Here is a 20,733-nt window from a genome sequence, read left to right as displayed (position 1 = left end):
TGCTCCGCGGACGTCTGTGCATCAAATAAAAGACGGCAGAGCTGCGGCGCTGCCGCGGGGGAGGGGTGACCAGCAACACCGCCTTCTGTGTAACCGACCTCACGTTCCTCCCCCTCCGCAGTGTCGGGAAAAACCACGAGAGCGAGATCCGCTACCACCCGTTCCGCATGACGCCCTACCTGGTCCAGGTGCGCGACCCGCAGGGCGCCGAGGACCAGCTGTGCTGTGTGCTGCTGGCGGAGAGGGTGCACTCGGGCTATGAAGGTAACAGCCGCTCCCAGCTGCTCCCTCGCCGCCTCCCCGGTGGCCCAGATGCGTCTGGCAGGCTGGCTCCCAGCCCAGCCTCCCCGCCCGCCTCTGCCCGTCTCCATCTCCCTGGAGACTCGGCGTCACCTGGCCCTCCCGGGAGCCCCATCCACGCCACCTCCCGTGTCAGCTGAAGGCTCCGGCCCGGGCGTCTCACCCGTGTGTCGGCTGTTGCTGGACCGTGGATGTCCCCCCACCTTCCATCCACGGGGTGAGAGTAGCCCCGAGGGGTCCAGGGCCCAGTCCCTGCCGTCCCCATGCCCCCAGGCCTCTGAGGTGCAGAGTCCCAAGCCGTCCCACCCCTAAGAAGTCGCGTGCGGGCGCTCCTCTCTGCCCTTCTGCTGGGTGTCCCACCCTCCGCCAGGACTGGCTTCTGCAGACAAGTGGCCTGCTTGGCAGGGCTGCGTGAGCCCAGCATTTCCCCGACGCCCGGGCTCTGCGCTGCTGTTTCCTCTCCGCCCCCACCACCATCTCTCTGCAGAAAATCTGCCATCACAGCAGGCCTTTCTCACCAGGTGTCCTTTTCTGGACCTGCCAGCTCCTCAGGCCACTCCCTTCCCCGCCCCCGGCCAAAAGCCCCCAAGTCTGCTTCTTCACTTGAAGCCCAAGGACCCAAGGCACTTTGCCATCCAGCTTGTGTCCTTCAGCAACCCCTCCTAACAGACTGCCCGGTGACACCCGTGGCGCCGGCCACAGAGCAGCCCCGAAACTGCATCCTCACCTGGAAACTCAGCAGGCCACAGGATTTCAGAATTCCCTGAAAGCAGGTGCCTCCAGTAACCTCTGAGCCCCAGGGGATCCAGTTTAGTCCACGTTTAATGGTGCTTTTAATCTTCCCTCAGTGGTTACTGACATCTTTTTTTTTTTTTTTTGCCTTTTCTAGGGCCGCTCCCGCAGCATATGGAGGTTCCCAGGCTAGGGGTCTAATTGGAGCTGTAGCCGCTGGGCTACGCCACAGCCATAGCAATGTGGGATCCGAGCCGCATCTGCAACCTACACCACAGTCACAGCAATGCTGGATCCTTAACCCACTGAGCAACCTCATGGTTCCTAGTCGGACTTGTTTCCGCTGCGCCACGATGGGAACTCCAAAAACAATTTTTCCTTTCCTTTTTTTTTTTTTTTTTGGTCTTTTCTAGGGCCGCTCCTACAGCATATGAAGATTCCCAGGCTAGGGGTCTAATTGGAGCTGTAGCCACCGGCCTATGTCAAAGCCACAGCAACACAGGATCCAAGCCACGTCTGGGACCTACACCACAGCTCGTGGCAATGCCAGATCCTTAACCTACTAAGCGAGGCCAGGGATCTAACCTGCAACCTCACGGTTCTCAGTCAGATTCGTTAACCACTGAGCCATGACGGGAACTTGACGTCTTTTTTAAGAAGGTGTTTCTTAAGGGATAGAAAGGCCTTAGGTATGACTTTCAGATGTTTGATGGGTTCCCACAGCAAAGGATATTCTCCTGTAAATATCCGATAAAGATGCGGAGAGGCTGCTCAGGTCTCAGCATGTTTTTCCCTTAAATGATCAGAGTCTCCTTCAAGGATGAAAACTTTTGGACTTTTGAATGTTCTGTCCATGAATTTGGTAGTTGAGGAAAATTCTGGATGTATGACTTCCTGTATGAAAATTCCAGTCGCCTTTGCCCACTGTTGAAACTGTGAGGCCCTGGGTTAATAGATGCAAACGATTGCCTTTGGAGTGGATAAGCAATGGATCCTGCTGTGCAGCCCTGGGAACTATATCTAGTCCCTTGTGATGGAGCAGGATCATGTGAGGAAAAGAATGTTTACATGTATGTGTGACTGCGTCACTTTGCTGTACAGTAGAAAATTGACAGAACCCTGTAAACCAGCTATAATGGGAAAAATAAAAACCACTTAAAAAAAAGAAAAAAGAAACGGTGAAGTCCCAACACAGTGATTTCTGCTGAGAATTTTGAATCCAAAGACTTGACTCACTTTGTAAAAATAATTTGTTCAGCTGACTCTTGTTGGAGCTTAAAAATCATGGAGATGGGGAGTTCCCATCATGGCTCAGTGGTTAACGAATTTGACCAGGAACCATGAGGTTGCAGGTTCAATCCCTGGTCTTGCTCAGTGCGTGAAGGATCCCTGGCATTGCTGTGGCTGTGGTGTAGGCTGGTGGCTACAGCTCTGATTAGACCCCTAGCCTGGGAACCTCCATATGCTGCGGGTACAGCCCTAGAAAAAGACGAAACGACAAAAAATAAAAATAAAAAATCGTGGAGATGGCCTTCCAGCCTGTTGTTGCCTGTTCCTCACCACGTGGTTTGTTACTGTGGCATTTCCCAGCTTTCTCGATTACAGTGGGTCCACAAAGGTGTTGAGAAGTCTGGCTGGTGGCCGTCCAGCGCAGGGTCTGCCCTGCTCCCTCTGTGGCTTTTTCATTTTCCTTTAGCCTCCATCGCTCTGAATCTGCGTGGTGTTTTCTAGGAATTGGAATGTAACTGCATTAGTACGTATGCCTTAGTATCAGAAATTTGTGCCAAATTTTTTTTCTTTCAGCCCCTAGAATCCCTCCTGAAAAGAGAATCTTCACGACGACACATTCACCGAATTGCTTGTTCCAGGATGTGGACGAAAGGTAAGCACGGCGAGCCTGCGCCCCCCCCGCCCCCGCCCGCCCCGCCCGCTCTCGCCTCTTCTGCCCCCCCGCCCCCAGGCTTCTGGGCTCAGTGTCTCCCCCTTCACATCTGCAGACTCCGACCCCCAACCCCCGCGCCAAATATTTTGTGTTTCATCCTTATCCTGATACTTAATAGTTAGGTCGCTCTCAATGAATTTTCGTGTTTTGGGCATCGGCGCTCTTCAGCTAAAGCGAGGGCTGCACGTTACGTGTGATAATTGACACCAGTGTTTCCTTACACACAAGGGCGGTGAGAGAATTACGCTAAAACCTCCCAAGATAAGAGCACGGCACGGGCGGGACATGCTGGGGAGCGGGTCATCGTTCTCACCGAGCCTGTCTTATTGCCTTGTTTAAACGCCTTTCAAAAACTGGACACGCGAGCAAAGGCTGCTGCACCTGGGAACCGTGTGCCTAAAACGGTGTTAGGGGTAAAGCTGCAGACGCCACTGGTCAGATCCCAGCAGTGGCACCCCCACCAGCCGGCCTGCCAAGGCTGCTACGGGCGGCGGGTCCCCTCCATCCCTCTGCCCAGAGCCCCCTCGGCCTCCCCTCCTGGCTCTCCCACCCAGGGTGCTGGAGCTGGAGCAGGGACCCCTCTGAGACGGCTCTGGGCTAGCTGGTGTGGGGTCAGGGCGGCCGTGCGACCCCCAGCTCCTGCACAGATGCGTGAAGACAGAGGATGCCGCAGTGGTCAGGGCAGCGCCTCCTCCAAAGGCACCTGGGAAGCGTGCTGGGCTTTATTAAATGGGCATCTGCGGAGGGTCAGGACCTCCCCGCTGCCTGCCCCTGACCCAGGTGCCCCCACCCTCCGCCCAGGATGCAGGCCACAGGGCCGCCTGATAAGCTCTGCTCTGGGGCAGCCTGGGAGCATCAGCATCGTCCAGCCCCAGGCCAACCCCCCGCAGCAGGGTACCTGGGCCCCACCCAGCCCTGCCCCACTGCAGCTTGGAGGCCAGGGCCTGGGAGCTGCATTGCGAAGCCACCGCAGGGTAATTTTTATTCCTCCAAAGCCTCAGAACCCTGGTCTGCAGCCACCCCCGCATCCACTCTTTTGTGCAGAAGGGTGGAGGGCAGGTCCTTTGGGGCCGACAGTCCGCAGAGTCTTCCTTAGCAAAGATGGCAGGGCTCTCCACCCTCCGGCCAGGCTGCACCCCGTCCAAAGGCAAACGCCCAGCGAGCGTGCCCTCAGACAAGGGGGAGGAAGTCAAAGCATGACGCCGGCCCTGAGGGGGCTCTGCCCACGCGGCACGGGGAGCTTCACTCTAGAGCCCAAGGGAGAGTCTGGCCAGAAAAACCGAGATGCAGCTCAGAAGAGGGGACGGGACACGGCAGAGGCAGAAGGAGCTGTATTGACGTTCAATGCAAGACGCCCCCCCGAACGTGTAATGGCAGCTCCCAGGGAAGAGCTGACGGCCCAGAGCCATGGTCCCCTGCTGGCAAGGGCGACCCTGGGGAGCCCGGTAAACAGGACCACGGTGGCCTCAGAGCAGAAGGAGAGTTTCTTGAGCTGGAAAAGATGCACACGGACCGGGTCTTTCCAGGCCCAGGCAAACCTGTCTTTAGAAAGCCCCTGTCAGGCCGCATCTGACCACACTCACAAATGACCTAAACAAAGGAAAAGATCTTACAAGAAGAAAAGAAAACCTTTGCCATGACTGATCCTTTCAGGAAGTCAGACCCAGAGCTACTGCACTGAGCCTGTGACAGGCAGGCAGGGCCGGGGGCGGCTGGTTTCTGGTCCTAGACCCCCGGCCAGGCTCCCCTCTTTTGTTTGCTGGTCCATTAAAAGACTGTTTCTCCCTTAGCACGGTTCCCACACTTTGGTCTTCGGGGAACTTGGAGTCACACTGGTTCCGGAAGATGCCCTGCTGCCCTGCTGGGGGCTGTGCTCCGGCTCGCGTCCTGGAGCACGGCCGTGACCCTGCGTGTGCTTGCCTTGCAGGGCGGTCCCCCTCCTGGGCCACCTGCCCCAGGACCTGATTGAGACCCCCGTGCTGGTGCAGCTGCACCCCAGCGACAGGCCGCTGATGCTCGCCATCCACAAAAAGAGTAGGTCCCCTTCTCGTGGTCCATCCTGGGGGCGTCTGCCCACGGTCAGCGCCCGCTGGGACGGGTCAGACCCACTGCCATCATGCACATGAGGGGTGCCCACCTCCGCCTGAGACCCTGTGCTGTCGGCCGAGGGCGGCCCATGGCCCGAGTCCTCGGCGTCTCGTTTTACGGGAGGAAGGGAGGCAGGGTCGCCGTGTGGCACGGGGCTGGGGAGGGGTCTGCGCAGGCCTCCCAGACACAGGTGACGCTGAGCATCCCCTGGGCGGGACCAAGAGGCTGCAGGGACCTGTGTCCTAAAACGTGTAAGGACCCTGCCGCCGACCGTCCCTTGTCGCAGTTTAAAGCAACACCGGGCATTGAAAATGGTGGCTTTGAAGAGCTTTGGCAACGATTCCAAAATCCAGGGCCTCTCGACGTCTCGTCCCGACCCCGCGCCCCGGTTGCTTGTCTTCTGCCCTGAAGCCTGTTTCCTGTCCCCCAGTCGTGCAGTCCGGCGGGCAGCCTTTCGACTACTCCCCCATCCGCTTCCGCGCGCGGAACGGGGAGTACGTCACGCTGGACACCAGCTGGTCCAGCTTCGTCAACCCGTGGAGCAGGAAGGTCTCCTTCATCATCGGGAGGCACAGAGTCAGGGTGTGAGTGCTCCCGGGCCCCGGCCCCCTTCCCCGCCGGGGCGACCGGGGCAGGGCGGGGACCAGGACCTGCAGTGACCTGTCCCTGCCCCCGGGTGGGACGGGCCTCGTCCAGGCAGAGCACGCAGTGGGAGGTGGGGGGTAGCAGGTGGCAGCCCGGGGGTCTGCAGGGAGGAGGCGTCCCAAATCACAGAGACCAATGGAAACCACGCAGGGGGCCCCTGAATGAGGACGTGTTCTCGGCTCAGCCGTGCATGGAGGAGAAGGCGCTGCAGTCCGGCGTCCAGGAGTTCACGGAGCAGATCCGCCGGCTGCTGCTGCAGGTGGGTGCTCTGCCCACCACCCTGCGCCCCACAGGCAGCTTAGAGCCGCCCGGCGCCTTCTCAGGCCCTTCCGGCTCCCTCCACCTGCACCACCTGCACCCCGGTGCCCATGGGGTGCTCTGTGCACCAGCACATGGTCTGGTTTGGGTGAAATCCGTGCCAGGCCCCAGGCAGTGGGGCGCAGCTGCAGCCTGTCCGCTTGGGGGCTGTCCCGGCCTCGTACATTTGGGGCGCCCTTGTCTGTGCTGTGGCCCTGGGCAAGCGGCAGAAGGCTGTGCCCAGACCCCTGTCCCCCGGCTGAGCCCCCAAGTCCCAGGCGTTGGCCCATATGTGGCCCCGTGGGTGCAGGCTTGGGGACATCCCTTCAGTCCAGGACGCCACGCTGGCCCCAGGAGGACTGGAGAAAGCCCTCCCCCGACCTCAGGGACACAGGACCCAAGAATGGTTCCAGGGACGGTGGGGAAACTGTCAGTCTCTAAACCCCGCAGCGCGGGCGCTGAGGGCCGGGGTCCCTGGTAGCAGCGTCTCCTGCGGACAGGGCTCCGGGACCAGCCCTGGGGGTGGAGACTGGGAGCCCCCGAAGCCTGACCCTGGGTGCAGCCCGGCCCCGCCCGGCCCACACCCGGGGCCGCCAGGCGGGTCACGGCCTCTGTCCCTCTCTCCTCAGCCCGTCCCCCACAGCGGCTCCAGCGGCTACGGCAGCCTGGGCAGCAACGGCTCCCACGAGCACCTCATGAGCCAGACCTCCTCCAGCGACAGCACCGGCCAGGAGGACCCCTGCCGGAGGAGAGTCGTACGTCCCCTCCCTCCCCTCGGCCCCCCCATCCCTCCGTCCCTCCGTCCCTCTGTCCCCTCTGTCTCTCCTCCCCTCTCTCCCCCTCCATCCCCCTCTGTCCCTTCTGTTTCTCTGCCCCCTCTGTCCCCCTCTGTCCTTTTGTCCCTCTGTCCCCCTCTGTCCTGCTGTCCCCCTCTCTCCCGCTCTGTCCCTCTGTCCATCTGCTGTGGCACAGACGTTGCTTTACACGCAGCTCCCCCGGGGCCGGGCCTCCCCGACCTCAGCGTCTCTGGCCGCTGCACTCCGCTCCCTCCTCGCTCGGGACTTTGCAACCTGGAAAGGGGTGGGAGCAGCCGCACACTGTGGCCAAAAGTTTGAGTGCAAATTATTTAAAGCAGGCAAACCGAGCAAAAGTGAAGCTTCAGCGATAAGATCAGGGTTAGAAAGAAGCAAGTGCAGCGAGCCATTGCCTTGATCCCTGGCTCTTCCTCAGGATGGTAAAACCCGCTTCCTCGAGCGCTGCCTCTCAGGTCCCACTCAGGACCTGCCTCTCTGTGGCTGGGCTTAATTCGGCTCTGCTCTCCGCGCTGCGGGGCACAGGCTGCAGTTCACAGGGTCCCCTGGGCTGACGAATGTGTCCGTTGTTTTTCTTCAAGGAAATTTGTAAAAATGATAACAAGGTCAAAAACGAGAGCCATTACCCTGGTGTATCTGGACAACAAGAGAGCCAGTCTGCTGCAGGTAACACGGAATCCACCGTTCCTCCCCCGCCCCCCCGGCACACGGAGGACCCCAGGCCAGGGATCGAACCCACACCACAGCAGCCGCCCCCTGGCACCCCTGCAGTGCCAGTGCCAGATCCTTAGCCTGCTGAGCCCCCAGAGAAGGCCAAGCCACCATTTCTCACTGAGACTTCAGAGTGGGGCCAAGACTTTAACTCTGGTGCAGGGCCTGCACCTCCATGAGCGTAGGGCTCAGCCTTCCCTCCACACGGCAGCCCCTTTCCAGGCAGCCCCCTGCCCCCGGGGGCCCCGTGTCCGCTCTGCCAAGTCGATCGCAGGAGCACATGCTTGCCTCGGGGGCCCCCCAGCTGCCCTGCAGGCCGTCCAGCCCCAACACATCCTCGGCTCCCTCCACCCGGAGCCTGACCGGCTCACCACCAGCAACCTCACACCCGCCTGCTGCGCCTGGGCCCTGTGCCTCCAGGAAGCCTCCAGGGGGCCAATAGCCTCAGCTTCCAGGCACTTCGATGTGCTCCACTCTGGGCTGGGGGTTTGGGAATAATCGTGAGCAGGACAGGGCTCTGCCCTGAGGGCCCCGCAGGGGAGCTGCAGGTGGCGTGGGGCAAGAAGGGAACCATCGGGGCAGCTGTGTTACCTCAGAGTCCTGCTGGACCCACCGCCCCCCAGCCCCGCCCCCAGGCAGGGAGTATCGATTGAGCCCAGAGCGCCTGTGGGCCTATTGGCCCCAAAGTTTCAGGCATTCAAGTAAGAACTGGCCTTTCCACTGCTGAGTCCTTGACCCTGGCGGTGGCCAGGCAGGGGTGGCCAGGGGGTGGCCTCAAAGAGCGGCTCCCCCGCGGATGGCCCAGCAGGCAGCGCGGACTCCAGCCTGTCCCTGGGTTTCCATGGCCATGAAGTTTATTCTGAGCCCCCAGCCTTCTCTTTGGGTAGAATTAAAAATGCTTTATAGGAGTTCCCATCATGGTGCAGCAGCAATGAATCCGACTAGGAGCCATGAGGTTGTGGGTTCGATCCCTAGCCTCGCTCAGTGGGTTAAGGATCTGGCATTGTTGTGAGCTATGGTGTAGGCTGCAGGTGTGGCTCAGATCCTGCCTTGCTGTGGCTGTGGTGTAGGCTGGCAGCTGTAGCTCCAATTAGACCCCTAGCCTGTGAACCTCCATATGCAGCAGGTACAGCTCTAAAAAGGAAAAAAAAAAAAAATGCTTTATAACCTGGAGGGTACTCTGGGGGCAACGAGTATTCGCTGAAAGAGCAATCTTGTCACTCCTCCAGCGACACAGAGCAGCTCCCTGGCGCACGTGAGCACTGTCCCGGCTGCGGAAAAAGACAGCTCGGGGGCCAGCCTGCCCGAGGAGCTGGCCTGCAAGAACCCGCCCGCCGGCTCCTACCAGCAGATCAGCTGCCTGGACGGAGTCATCAGGTGCGCCCTCCCGGCCCCCTCCCCGCGCAGCGGCTCAGGCTCCCTGGTTCTCGGTTACATGAAGCCCTTCCGCCCTCCGCAGGTACCTGGAGAGCTGCAGCGAGGCCGCCACCCTGAAGAGGAAGTGCGAGTTCCCCGCGCACCTCCCCACGCCCAAGGCCAGCGACAAGCGCAAGGCCACGGCCAGCCCGGGGCCGCATTCCGCAGGTGCGTGTCTGTTTGCGCTGCTAACCGTGCCACAGTTCGGGTCCTGTCTGGTGGCATCCGGGCATGGGAAGGCCTGGAGCCCCCTTCTTCCTCTCGCAGGAAATCGGAGCGGCTTCAGAGGCACAGGATGGGCGCGTGGGCTGGTTGTTAAGTGACCAAAGGGGCTCAAAACTTTCCTGCAAGCCGGAGGCAGAGGTGATCCTGGACTTTGAGGACAGGGCCCTGGGGCTGCCGGAGGTCTGCGGCCTCCCGGGGTGTCACTCTTGGGCCGGCCGGACTCCATGACATCTCAGAGGAGGACGGGCCTCTGAGTGTCCGCGACCTGGGACTCAGATTCAACCTCAGCCCCTCGAACCGTGTGCCACACCAGCATCAGGAGGGTCTCCCGACAGGACAGGCAGTTGGACAGCTCTGTTCTGGTGGGGTCTGTCCCAGGCCGCAGGGAGGGAGAGCCGCCCTTCCTCGGACCGGCTCCTGGCGGCCGGTGGCCTCCTCACAGGCCTGGGGGCGCCTGACCCAGAGCCCGCAGCTGCCCAGCCGCCTGCCTCCTCCCAGGACTCTGATGTCCGCGTGTACTTGTCCCCATTTCAGAATTCCCTCCTGTCCTCCGTGCCCCTGAAGGAACCCCCGAGGACACAGCCTCACCTGCCAGGCTGTGTGGGCACGCCGCCCCTGGGCCCTGGGTCCAGCCTAGGCCTGGGCGCTTCCTACCCCAGCAGGTGGTGCTTATCGCCTTGTCACGTCTGCTTCTGTTTTCTCTTGTAAAGAGACAGCATCGGCCTCTAAGATGAACAGCCGTGCGGACGTTAGCACGCACTTGACCTCGCTGACGCTGCCCGGCAAGGCGGAGAGTGTGGTGTCCCTGACCAGCCAGTGCAGCTACAGCAGCACCATCGTTCACGTGGGCGACAAGAAGCCACAGCCTGAGCTTGGTACGCCGCTTGCTTCCTGGCTGCTGCTGAGAGCAATCTGATTTGAGCAGAGGAAGGGACAAGTCCGGATTGCCAGCCTCGGATTCTCTAAGTCTGCCCAAGTGCAGAGCAGCCCAGTGAGGGGGTCCAGGGAATCAGGCACATGCAGTGCAGGACGGGGAGGCCACATCTGTCCCGACCCCCGCTGCGCCCTGGCTCCACCCGTGACAGGTGTCTGCTCAGGTGCGGATACGGAGGAGCCTCCCAGGACTGGGCAGGGAGCCTGGGACTCCCCGCTTCCCGGGGTGGGGTCATGAGCCTTTCCGCCGCCCAGCCTTGCCCTCCCGGGTTTGAGGACAGGAGCCAGACAGGCGGCAGCGCCAGGACTGCCAAGGGCGACACGCTGAGTTGTCCTCCAGACTTGCAGGAGGATGACAAGTCCTGCAGTTGCTCTTTGCTTGGAAGAGGGGCATGACGGGGGCACGCCTCCGAGGGTCAGGATCCAGCCCTTAAGGGTGGCCGGCAGGGCCCACCTGCCCCATCCGGTCTGCACCCACGGTGCCACTCGCCTCACGGGCAAGCCCTGTGGTCCTGAACCAGGATCGGGCCGGGCACCAGCCTTAGCCTGTTGTGCCCCAAAAGCGAAAGGCAGCCTGGAGCATCTTCAGTGTCAGAGCTGAGACCCCAAGGGACCCCACATTTAGAAGACTGACCGTGGAGCCCCAGGCGATGGGGCTTTCTGCTTTGTCTGCCTTTGGCCTTTGGTGTTAAATTTCCTAGAAAGCCGAACAAACACGTGGTGCGTTTCATCCCCGGGCCTGGGCGTCGTGAGGGGATCTTACGTGTGAATGATTTCTGTTTTTCATAGGCGCGGTGTGGGCTTTTTCAGGTGTAAGATGGAGGGGCCCTTGCAGGTGAGAGCTCTGTGTCTTGTTACAGAGACGGTGGAAGATGCCACAAGTGGGCCTGAGTCTCTGGATTGCCTGGCGGGCCCTGCCCTGCCCTGCAGCCTCGGCCAGGACCCCGAGCCCTTCAGGAAGCTGGGCCTCACCAAGGAAGTGCTGGCTGCCCACACCCAGAAGGAGGAGCAGAGCTTCCTGCTGAAGTTCAAAGAAATAAGGAAACTCAATATTTTCCAGTCTCCCTGCCACCATTACTTACAAGAAAGGTCCAGGGCGCAGCCGAGTGAAAGAGGTAAAGTAGCACCACCGGAATGAAACGTGCGTCTTTAACTTTATTCTTAGCGGTACTAAGTCCAGTCCTGCTTTCAGAGGCTGAAATATCCCCCGTTGGGGACACGTGAGTTTGTTAGGTAGCTCTTGGAACTTGACCCGTGATGCAGGTGACACTCTCAAGGATGTCACCTTGTGTGCCAAGGGCACAGTGCTATAAATAGCAGTGACAGTCCCAGCCTAGCCCCTGCCCCGGGGCAGGGGGAGGCAGGGCGGGGGCACTGCCAGTGCTGCCATGTCACACAGCTCTTACCTGGGGGCCTCGAAGGAGCAGGAGACCCTACCCGCCCTTCCCACCCAGACACGACCCGGGGAGACCCAGGTGGGCTGGCTCGACCCACAGAGGAGCAGCGCGGTACAGACGGAGTCCTTGGCGTCGGGCTCCACAGAAGGAGGAAGCCCCGGAGGACGCTGCAGGAGGGACCAGCACCCTTGTCCCCAGAACACATACCCTCCGGCGGGCTGGCCTTGGAGCTGGGCTGCCAACTCCAAAGCCAGACTGGCCCGGGGTGCCTGAAGCTGCCCTTTAGGCTGAGAGCCCCCAGGTGGTCAAGGCCAAGGGATGGAGTGGCATAGCTTCTGGCTCTTTCCTGGTCCTGGGGCCTGACTCCCAACCCCCAGCCACCTTCTGGGGCCCCACAGACAGAGCGGAGCAGATGGGAGATGCCACATCCTTCCAGGGCTCCCAGGCCCGACACAGGGATCCAAGCTAAGAGCTGGTGAGCCCGGGAAACACGCACCATGGGACCCAGCTCCCCCCATGTCCCTGGGCAGACACACCGAAACCAGAAGTGAGAGGCCGACACCCTCCTTGAGGATTGTATCTTCCCCTCTCCTTTCCCCTTCCTCACTAGGCTCAGGGTCACTGCCAGCACATGGGGGACCTCGGTGGAAATTGGGAAAAGGTACACCCCCCAACCGTGGCCACAGCTTGCTGCAGGAGTCCAGCCCCCTCCGGCCCCTTGGCCCAGCAGTTTGTGCAGTGCCCAGACTGCACAGCTGTCCACAGCAGCCCTGCCCGGACCCTGGTGTGCTATCCCAGGAGCCCAGTGCTTTAGCTGCTAGTCCCAACAGGGGACAGATTTCCTGTGGGAAGAACACCAGACAGGCCGAATCACAAAACCTCCACCCACTTAGCAGTTGGCCTTGAGCTGGCTGCGTGTGGCGAGCTGGCAGGGGACGTCCCCACATACCTGCTGCAAGAGGCCAGATTTACCCTCTATGACAGAGAGGGAGAACTGAGGCTTCTGGGAACCGGGCCATTGCCCATCCTGCCCCAAGGCCCAGGGAGGTGGGGGGACATGCCCAGAGTCCCTCATGTCACCAGTGGAGTCCCCCCAGTGTCCTGAAGAAGGCCTCTCTGGCAGCACTTGTCATCAGAGAGGAAGCACCAGTTCCAAGGGCTAGTGTCCCTCTGACCCTTTGACCTCACGGGGTGGAATCGCAGGCTTATTTGGCAGGTGAAACAGGAAACGTCTCTTTTTAAGGAACAGCGATAAAGTTCGGTTCTGCCTTTAAGATTTCACAGACCTCTAACGGGGAACAGCATCAACTTGCCAGCTTTCCTACTGTTTTGGACGAATAAAACCTTTTAACACCACTTGTCACCATTACTTCATAAAAGAAAGGGCATTTTATTTTATTTTTTATTTTATTTTATTTTTTTGTATTTTCTAGGGCTGTACCCGAGGCATATGGAGGCTCCCAGGCTAAGGGTCTCATCGGAGCTGTAGCCCCTGGCCTACACCACAGCCACAGCAATGCCGGATCCAAGCCGCATCTGCGATCTACACCACAGCTCTCACGGCAACACCGGATCCCTAACCCACTCAGCGAGGCCAGGGATCAAACCCACAACCTCAGGGTTCCTAGTCGGATTCGTTAACTCCTGAGCCACAACGGGAACACCAAGAAAGTGCACTTTAATGTCAGAAGAACACGAGCAATGTGACCTTGCAACAGAGGATAGTCCTTTGAGTTGATTGAATCCAGTTCTGTGAAGACCTGACGTTTTGCCCTGATTTTTCTCACCTGAGGATCCGGGCGACCAGGTGGATGGTGGCCCCGGGTGGCGTTGGGAACATGGGTCTTGTGCTTCAGGTTTCTGAGATTCCGCAGATCTCTGACAGTTGAAGTCACGAGAAACACAACACAATGTTACCTTTAACGCTCCCTGTTTTCCCATTATTTTAGCTGCTCCTGGACTAAGAAATCCCTCCGGGGTGGACTCATCTTGGAAAAAAAACGGGAAGAACAGAAAACTGAAGTCCAAACGGGTCAAGCCTCGTGACTCCTCGGGAAGCACTGGGTCTGGGGGGCCGGTGCCCCAGAGGCCCCCGCTGCTGGGTCTGAATGCCACAGCCTGGTCACCATCGGACACGTCTCAGTCCAGCTGTCCCTCAATGCCCTTCCCTGCCCCGGTGCCAGCTTACTCCCTGCCCGTGTTTCCAGTCCCAGGAACCGTGGCAGCAGCACCCCACGCCGGCTTCGCGGTGCCCGTGGACACCCAGCACGAGTTTGCGGTCCAGCCCCCGGCATTCGCCGGCCCCTTGGCCCCAGTCCTGGCGCTGGTGGTCCCCAGCTACCCCTTCTCCTCAGTGGCCTCGAACCTGCCCCAGACCTTCTTCCCCGGCCAGCCTAGCTTTCCATCCCAGGTGACTCCTGCCTCACAGTCTGAGTTCCCTGGTCAGACCTCATTCCCCAAACAGCCACATGCATGTCCTCGGGCAGAGCGTGGGCCACCAGCGTCACGTGTAGCCACCCCGGCCACCCTGCCATCAGCCGCTGGGCCCGCAGGCAGGACCTCCCCGCCGCTCTTCCAGTCCCGCGGAAGCTCGCCCCTGCAGCTCAACCTGCTGCAGCTGGAGGAGACCCCCGAGGGCAGCGCCTCGGCCACGGGGGCGGCAGGTGCGGGGCCAGACTGCAAGCCTGGCTCGGCCTGGGACCGGCAGCCGAAGGCACTGACGACCGTAAGAATCTCCTGATGCCCCTTCTCTAAGGCAGGCAGGCAGGCAGCAGACGTGGGCACCATGGGCAGGGCATGCCCACGCCCTGGCCTCAGACGTGGGTGTCCCCACACTGAGGTCACTCCCGAGCCATTGCAACTTTGCCGTCAATAGGTGCGCTAGAGAGGAAGGTTTTCCAGGTAACAGGCCCCATCAGCGTCGGCCAGGGAGCTCCTGGCGTCCCGGGGTCTGAAGGAAGAGTGACCGTCTGTCGGTCGCTGCAGGGCCCAGGGACCACAGGGAACGTGGGGACTTGTCATGGCCTCGGGGTTTTGAATGAATCCTTCAAGGATAAAGCGCAGTCAGGGTGAAGTCTAGAATGCAGCCCCTTGGAGTGGAGCCGGCGCCCATGGCGAAGGAGCAGGGCCAGGAGGGAGCTCAGAACCAGGGCCGGGTCCCCATGCCCCCAGGCCTGAGGGTCACCTCCGCGTCCTCTCTCCTGGCTAATGAGATGGGAGTGAGTTCCAGTTAGACCCTTCTGTGTTCTGAGCACTCAGGCGTGGGACGGCGTCAGCTGAGGGGGTGCATCCATGGGCGCCCTGCGGTGGGGGAGCCGCGTGGGTGTCCCCGGCCTGTGCACCAGGGAAACGACAGGGGAACCCAGGGTGGCTCTCCCAGCAGCTCTGTCTCCTGACTCCTGGGCCTGGGGTCCAAGGATGGGAGGGTCGGGGTGCGCCCGGGCCCAGCCCCCTCGCGCCCAGCACCGTCCCCACCCTGGGGGCACAGGAGCGGGAAGCCCTGCCCCTGTGAGGGGCACCCGTGGGGTCCTGTAGAGGCGTCTTCTGCTTCCGTTTCTGCCCTGGGGGAGCGGAAGCTTTTCCCCAGGGATCTGAGAGCTGCCGTCTTTAGCGGGACTCTCCTGGACTGAATGCGATGGGTGGTGTCCCGTCCACCGCTGAGATGCTCACTGTGGTCCTAGTAACCGTGGGGCCTGTGCAGGCGCCACGCGAAGGAAGGGGTGGCGGTCACTGTGTCCCGGGTGTTTGTGCAGACGGGCCTCACTCTGAGCGCGATGCATGATCCGGTGTCTCCTCCCTGTCCCCAAAGGGCGAGGAGCCAGCCGACGCCCAGAACAGCGACGCCCTCTCAGCGTCCAGCGGCCTGCTCCACCTCCTGCTGCACGAGGACGTCTGCTCTGCCGCGGGCTCGGCGCTCTCTGGAAGCGGGGCCTCCGCCACCTCCTGTTCCCTGGGCTCAGGCTCACAGGGCTGCGACGCATCCCCAAGTGGGACAGGTATGTCGGTGGCGCTGGGAGCATCTGAGTGCTGGGGTGCGTGATTCAGGTGCGTTTGGAAGGCTCGCACACGACGGACTGGTGTCCTTGACTGTCCACCCTGCAGGGAACCAGCTGTACCCGAGCCGCAGGCGGTGCTTTGGGCCCGGATCAGGCGCAGCCTGGGTCCCCAGGGGATCCAGCCACCCAGGCGGCTCTGCAGAGCCCACGGCAGCTCAGACGGGCAGGCAGAGCTCCTCCTGCCTCTGCCGGTGCCAGTGGCGGGCCGCAGCCGGTCCCAAGGCCCTCTTGTCTGTCCCTTCCGAGGTCATCAGGCCCCGCACCCCAGGTGGCCCTGGTTGGACTGTCCCTCTGGCTCCACGGGTGTGCTGGAAGGGCCGGTCGTGGTCCAACTCCCCGAATTAGCCCCTGGGGAGAACCTACCGCGTACCCATGTGCTTTACACCAGGACCAGTCCCCTGTGACCTGGAGCCGCCCAGGCAGGAAAATCGTGCACCCTCCCCAAACCGTAATTCCCCCGCTTCCCCGAAGCGAGTGGGGCCCCTCTGCAGACCAGCCACCTCTGCCCGCCAGCTGGCTCCCCTGTGGTCTGGCCGAGTCAGGAGGTGGTGAGCTCAGGAAAGAGGACCACGGCTTCTAAGGTGTGGCCCTGCCTGGACGCCTCAGGGCCTCCCCCAGAGACAATCGCCTTGTTGGCATCATGATACCCCGTTTTTAAATGGCCCAAGTTCCCGCTGGGGCGCAGTGGTTTAATGACCCGGCTTGTGTCTGTGGAGACACCAGGTTGAGCCCCAGCCCTGCAGCTGTGGTGTAGGTCGCAGCTCTGGATCAGGTTCCGTGCCCCGCCTGGGCACTTCCGTGTGCCTTGGGAGTGGAGGAAAGAGGAGGGGAGGAAAGAAGGAAGGGAGGGAGGGAGGAAAGCAAAACAAAGAAGGGGCGTTCTTGTTGGGGCTCACTGCGTGAAGAACCTGACTGGTTAGCAACCATGAGGATGTGGCTTCCATCCCGGGCCTCGCTCAGTGGGTTAAGGATCTGGTGTCGCTGTGGCTGTGCTGTAAGTCACAGCCGCAGATCCCATTCGACCCCTAGCCTGGGAACTTCCATGAGCCGCAGGTGCGGCCCCACAAAGAAAGAAAAAGAAGAAAATAAATAATCCAGACAATCTGAGAACTGGAAAGAGAAGGGAAAACCCACCAGCACACGCACTGGTCAAACCAGGCGCCTCGGCTCCCTGAAGCCACTGGTCCTTCACACATGCGTGCAGGAGGCCAGGCGTGACTCCACCTTAAAGGGGTTTTGGGTTTCTTTTATGGTTTTTATTTTTCCCATTATAGCTGGTTTACAGGGTTCTGTCAACTTTCTACTGTACAGCAAGGTGACCCAGTCACACATACATGAAAACATTCTTTTTCTCACATGATCCTGCTCCATCACAAGGGACTAGATATAGTTCCCAGGGCTGCACAGCAGGATCCATTGCTTATCCACTCCAAAGGCAATCGTTTGCATCTGTTAACCCCAGATTCCCAGTCTATCCCACTTCCTCCTCCTCCCCCTTGGCAACCACAAGTCTATTCTCCCAGGCCATGGGTTTCTTTTCTGTGGAAAGGTTCATTGGTGCCATAAATTAGACTCCAGATATAAGTGATATTATATGGTATCTGTCTTTCTTTTTCTGACTTACTTCACTCAGGATGAGAGTCTCTAGTTCCATCCATGTTGCTGCAAATGGCATTATTTTGTTCTTTTTTATGGCTGAGTAGTAGTCCATTGTATATGTATACCACATCTTCTGAATCCAATCATCTGTTGATGGACATTTACGTTGTTTCCATGTCTTGGCTATTGTGAATAGTGCTGCAGTGAACATAACGGGTGCATAACGGGGTCTTTTTCAAGGAAAGTTTTCTCTGGATATATGCCCAGGAGCGGGATTGCTGGGTCATATGGTAGTTCTGTATGTATTTTTCTAAGGTGCCTCCGTATGGTTTCCCATAGCGATTGTGCCAATTTACATTCCCACCAACAGTCTAGGCAGGTCCCCTTGTCTCCACACCCTCTCTAGCGTTTGTTATTTGTGGACTTGTTAACGTCGGCCATTCTGACAGGTGCAAGTTGGTACCTTCTGGTAGTTTTGATTTGCTTTTCTCTAGCAATCAGTGATGTTGAGCATTTTTTCATGTGCCTGTTGGCCATCTGTATATCTTCCTTGGAGAAATGTCAGGTCTTTGCCCATTTTTCAGTTGGGTTGCTGGTTTTCTTGCTGTTGAGTCGTATAAAGGTTTTGACCCGCCCCATTTTGCGTTTTTAAAGGCAGCAGCGACACAGGTCACAGCAGCAAATATTTTGGAAGCATTGACTCTTCAGAGAAAAACCACAAAGCGAAAGTGAAGGCGGACAGGGCGGAAAATGAGCGCTTCATCAAGAGCGTCCTGCAGGAGCCCGTCTGGCTGCTGGCGGCCGACGCCGACGACCGTGTCATGATGACCTACCAGATGCCGGCCCGGTAACCGCTCACCTCCTGCTCGGGGTGCGGGAGGGCTCGGCCGGGGTCCCCCAAACCTGACAGGACTTCCCTCAGGGAGCCTTTTCTCAGGCTGAGTCAGGTGCCTAGACAGAGAAGCTGGGCCCCTGAGACGATTCCGCTGGCTGCACGGAGCCCTGCGGTGTGGACGGTGCGGCTGGAGCCCTGCGAACTAACCTGCTACCGCCGCTGAGTAGACAGGCCCCAGGGACCTCCAGGGCATCACACTTGATGTTTACAAAACATTTGTGCCAACGTTGTCTCTTTTACTCTGTTGCCAATAACGCTTTGGGGTCAATAGTGTGTGTGTGTTGGGGGGGTGTCTGTCCGTCTGTCTCTCTTAGAGATGCAGAAACCAAGAGTCGAGGTGGGTGACCAGCCCAAGGCTGCCGGCTGCCCTCCAGGGACCCGGGTCTGCCCCTCGGCTCTGATGGCCCTGAGGAACCGGAGACCCTCCTGGTCGCTGCCCCTGCAGAGCGCCCCCCCCTCGGTGGGGGGGAGGGTCCTGGGGGGAGGAAGGAAGGCAGGGCTGATTAACCCTGAGGTTCAGAACAGCCAGGCCCCTGGGCTATGGGGCCGCTGTGAGGTACACCGGGGTGAGCAGGCGGCGTTTCTGCCACCACCTTGCCTGCAGGAACCTCCAGGCTAAGCACCCCCTGCAGAACCAAGCGTCCACAGACACCCAGCTCTCCTGGCTGATTAAAGTAAAATTGAAATCAGAATTTGCCTCTCTAAGGAGACTGTTGCCTCAAGTAGGGTACTTTGTTTTAAATGGGAAGGAAATTTATGTTAAACAGAAGCATCTAAGGTCCCACGATTAACACTGGAAGGGTTGGTAGAAAGGCAGCGTCCTGAAGCTCACCTACTTCTCAATGTTTTGCGAAGAAACGTGGACACGGTTCTGCGGGAGGACAGGGAGAAGCTGAGGGCGCTGCGGGGGCTCCAGCCCAGGTTCACGGATGGGCAGAGACAGGAGCTGCAGGACGTCCACCCGTGGATGCGGTCAGGCGGCCTGCCCGCTGCCCTCGACGTGCCGGTAAGCAAGCTCTGTGATGAGCTCGCTCCGTACCAGCTTTGCAGCTGTTGGGAAAGTGTCAGACTTTGGAAGTTCGTTAGGAGAGTTCCCCTCGTGGCTCAGCGGTTAATGAAGTGGACTAGGGACCATGAGGTTTCGGGTTCGATCCCTGGCCTTACTCAGTGGGTTAATGATCCGATGTTGCTGTGAGCTGTGGTGTAGGTCGCAGTTGCGGCTCGGATGCAGTGTTGGCTGTGGCTGTGGGGTAGGCAGGCAGCTGCACCTGCACCTCCGATTCAACTCTTAGCCTGGAAACTTCCATGTGCCGTGGGCGTGGCCCTAAAGAGACCCCCCCCCAAAAGAATAAGCTCATTAGGAAAAAAAAAAAAAGGAGACAGACCATGACACGGTTAGGTCTCCTCCAGAGAACTGTCTTCCAATGGCTTTTCAACATCGGGTCCAAAAAGGTCTCCTAAATATCTAATCTCAATCACATACTGAAATTTAACTTTTTTTTTTTTTGTCTTTTTGCCTTTTCTAGGGCTGCTGGAGTGGCATATGGAGGTTCCCAGGCCAGGGGTCAAATCGGAGCTGTAGCCACCGGCCTACGCCAGAGCCACAGCAACTCGGGATCCGAGCTGCGTCTGGGACCCACACCACAGCTCACGCAACGCCGGATTCTTAACCCACTGAGCAAGGCCAGGGGTCAAACCCACAACCTCGTGGTCCCTAGTCGGATTCGTTAACCACAGCGCCACGATGGGAACTCCCTGAAATTTAAATTTTTTTCTTTCCATTCTGTTTCCAGTTAAAAATAAAAACCAAAACACCTTTTCTATCATAACCCCCCAACACCCACGTAGCCCATGACGGAATGATGGGCACAGCAGTTCCCACCCTCCCGCTTTCACCAGGCTGCCCTGCCTGCCTCTGTTCCTTCCGCGGGGTGGAGGTGGGGTTCCAGAGGTGTCTGTGCACCCCGGGCTCCCCCGGACTCCCCCTGAGGCCCCTGCCCTGGGAGCTGCTCTTGTCACAGTCTTCGTGTCCAGCAGCTGAACGCACTGCCACTTCCACCCTAACCCACAGTTAGCGCCTCAGGGAAGGATGGGCCCCGCCCTCCCCGGCCCCGCCCCTTGCTCCCCGGCCCCGCCCCTTGCTCCCCTGCGGTCTGCTGCGCCTCCTGGTCTCCTTGCTCTTCTCTGGTCCACCCCACACCCCAGGCTCAGGGTTTACACATCTCTGTCTCCACTCCCTCCAACACTCTGCTCTTGCTTTCGGATGGGAAGTCGCGCCTACGTGCTGAGCTGAGACCCCCTAAGACCCACCTCTGTGGACTTGATTGCAGACCTGGGTGCGCTCGGAGAAAACCTGCCCACCGACTCCTCGCCCAACCCCCTTCTGCTCAGGCCACAAACCTCAGCCTCCCCCTGGGCTCGCCTCCTCTCACACCCCCTCCCGACCCCCAGCAGCTCATATTAGCTTGACCTTCCAGGTGGGTCAAGACCAGCCACTTCCCAGGGTTCTGGCACCACCACGGGCCCACCCACAATGCCACCGGATTGTCACAGCAGCCGCCCAGCTGCAGTCTGTTCCCCTTGTCCGCTCCCGTGAGATCATGTCACCCCTCAGCTCTGAGCCTCATCTCAGAAGAAACTGCTCCCGCTGCTCCAGCTGCGGGGCCTCTTGCCTGTTCCCTCACTC

General features: G+C 59.7%; 1 protein-coding gene across 5 annotated transcripts in view; it reads left to right on the top strand.

Annotated features, from left to right (window-relative positions):
- Window positions 1–20,733, top strand: part of PER2 (period circadian regulator 2) — a 41,819-nt gene that overhangs the window by 18,990 nt on the left and 2,096 nt on the right. For all 5 annotated transcript variants that reach the window (XM_021074888.2, XM_084998825.1, XM_021074891.2 and 2 more), the window contains 15 exons: window positions 122–264; window positions 2,836–2,914; window positions 4,902–5,008; window positions 5,493–5,646; window positions 5,858–5,966; window positions 6,634–6,759; window positions 7,398–7,482; window positions 8,757–8,904; window positions 8,987–9,111; window positions 9,879–10,043; window positions 10,962–11,216; window positions 13,448–14,223; window positions 15,307–15,493; window positions 17,807–17,999; window positions 18,903–19,053. In XM_021074888.2, coding sequence (XP_020930547.2) covers window positions 122–264; window positions 2,836–2,914; window positions 4,902–5,008; window positions 5,493–5,646; window positions 5,858–5,966; window positions 6,634–6,759; window positions 7,398–7,482; window positions 8,757–8,904; window positions 8,987–9,111; window positions 9,879–10,043; window positions 10,962–11,216; window positions 13,448–14,223; window positions 15,307–15,493; window positions 17,807–17,999; window positions 18,903–19,053 — 2,803 coding nt within the window. The remainder of the gene's footprint in view (window positions 1–121; window positions 265–2,835; window positions 2,915–4,901; window positions 5,009–5,492; window positions 5,647–5,857; window positions 5,967–6,633; window positions 6,760–7,397; window positions 7,483–8,756; window positions 8,905–8,986; window positions 9,112–9,878; window positions 10,044–10,961; window positions 11,217–13,447; window positions 14,224–15,306; window positions 15,494–17,806; window positions 18,000–18,902; window positions 19,054–20,733) is intronic.

This window comes from Sus scrofa, chromosome 15, assembly GCF_054392235.1.
Source record: "Sus scrofa isolate SSC_HxYL_T2T_F1_AM1 chromosome 15, Sscrofa_HxYL_maternal_Yorkshire_Landrace_v2.0, whole genome shotgun sequence".
Taxonomy (NCBI): domain Eukaryota; kingdom Metazoa; phylum Chordata; class Mammalia; order Artiodactyla; family Suidae; genus Sus; species Sus scrofa.
Note: the sequence above shows the minus strand (reverse complement) of the source record. Positions and strands in the feature narration are given on the sequence as shown.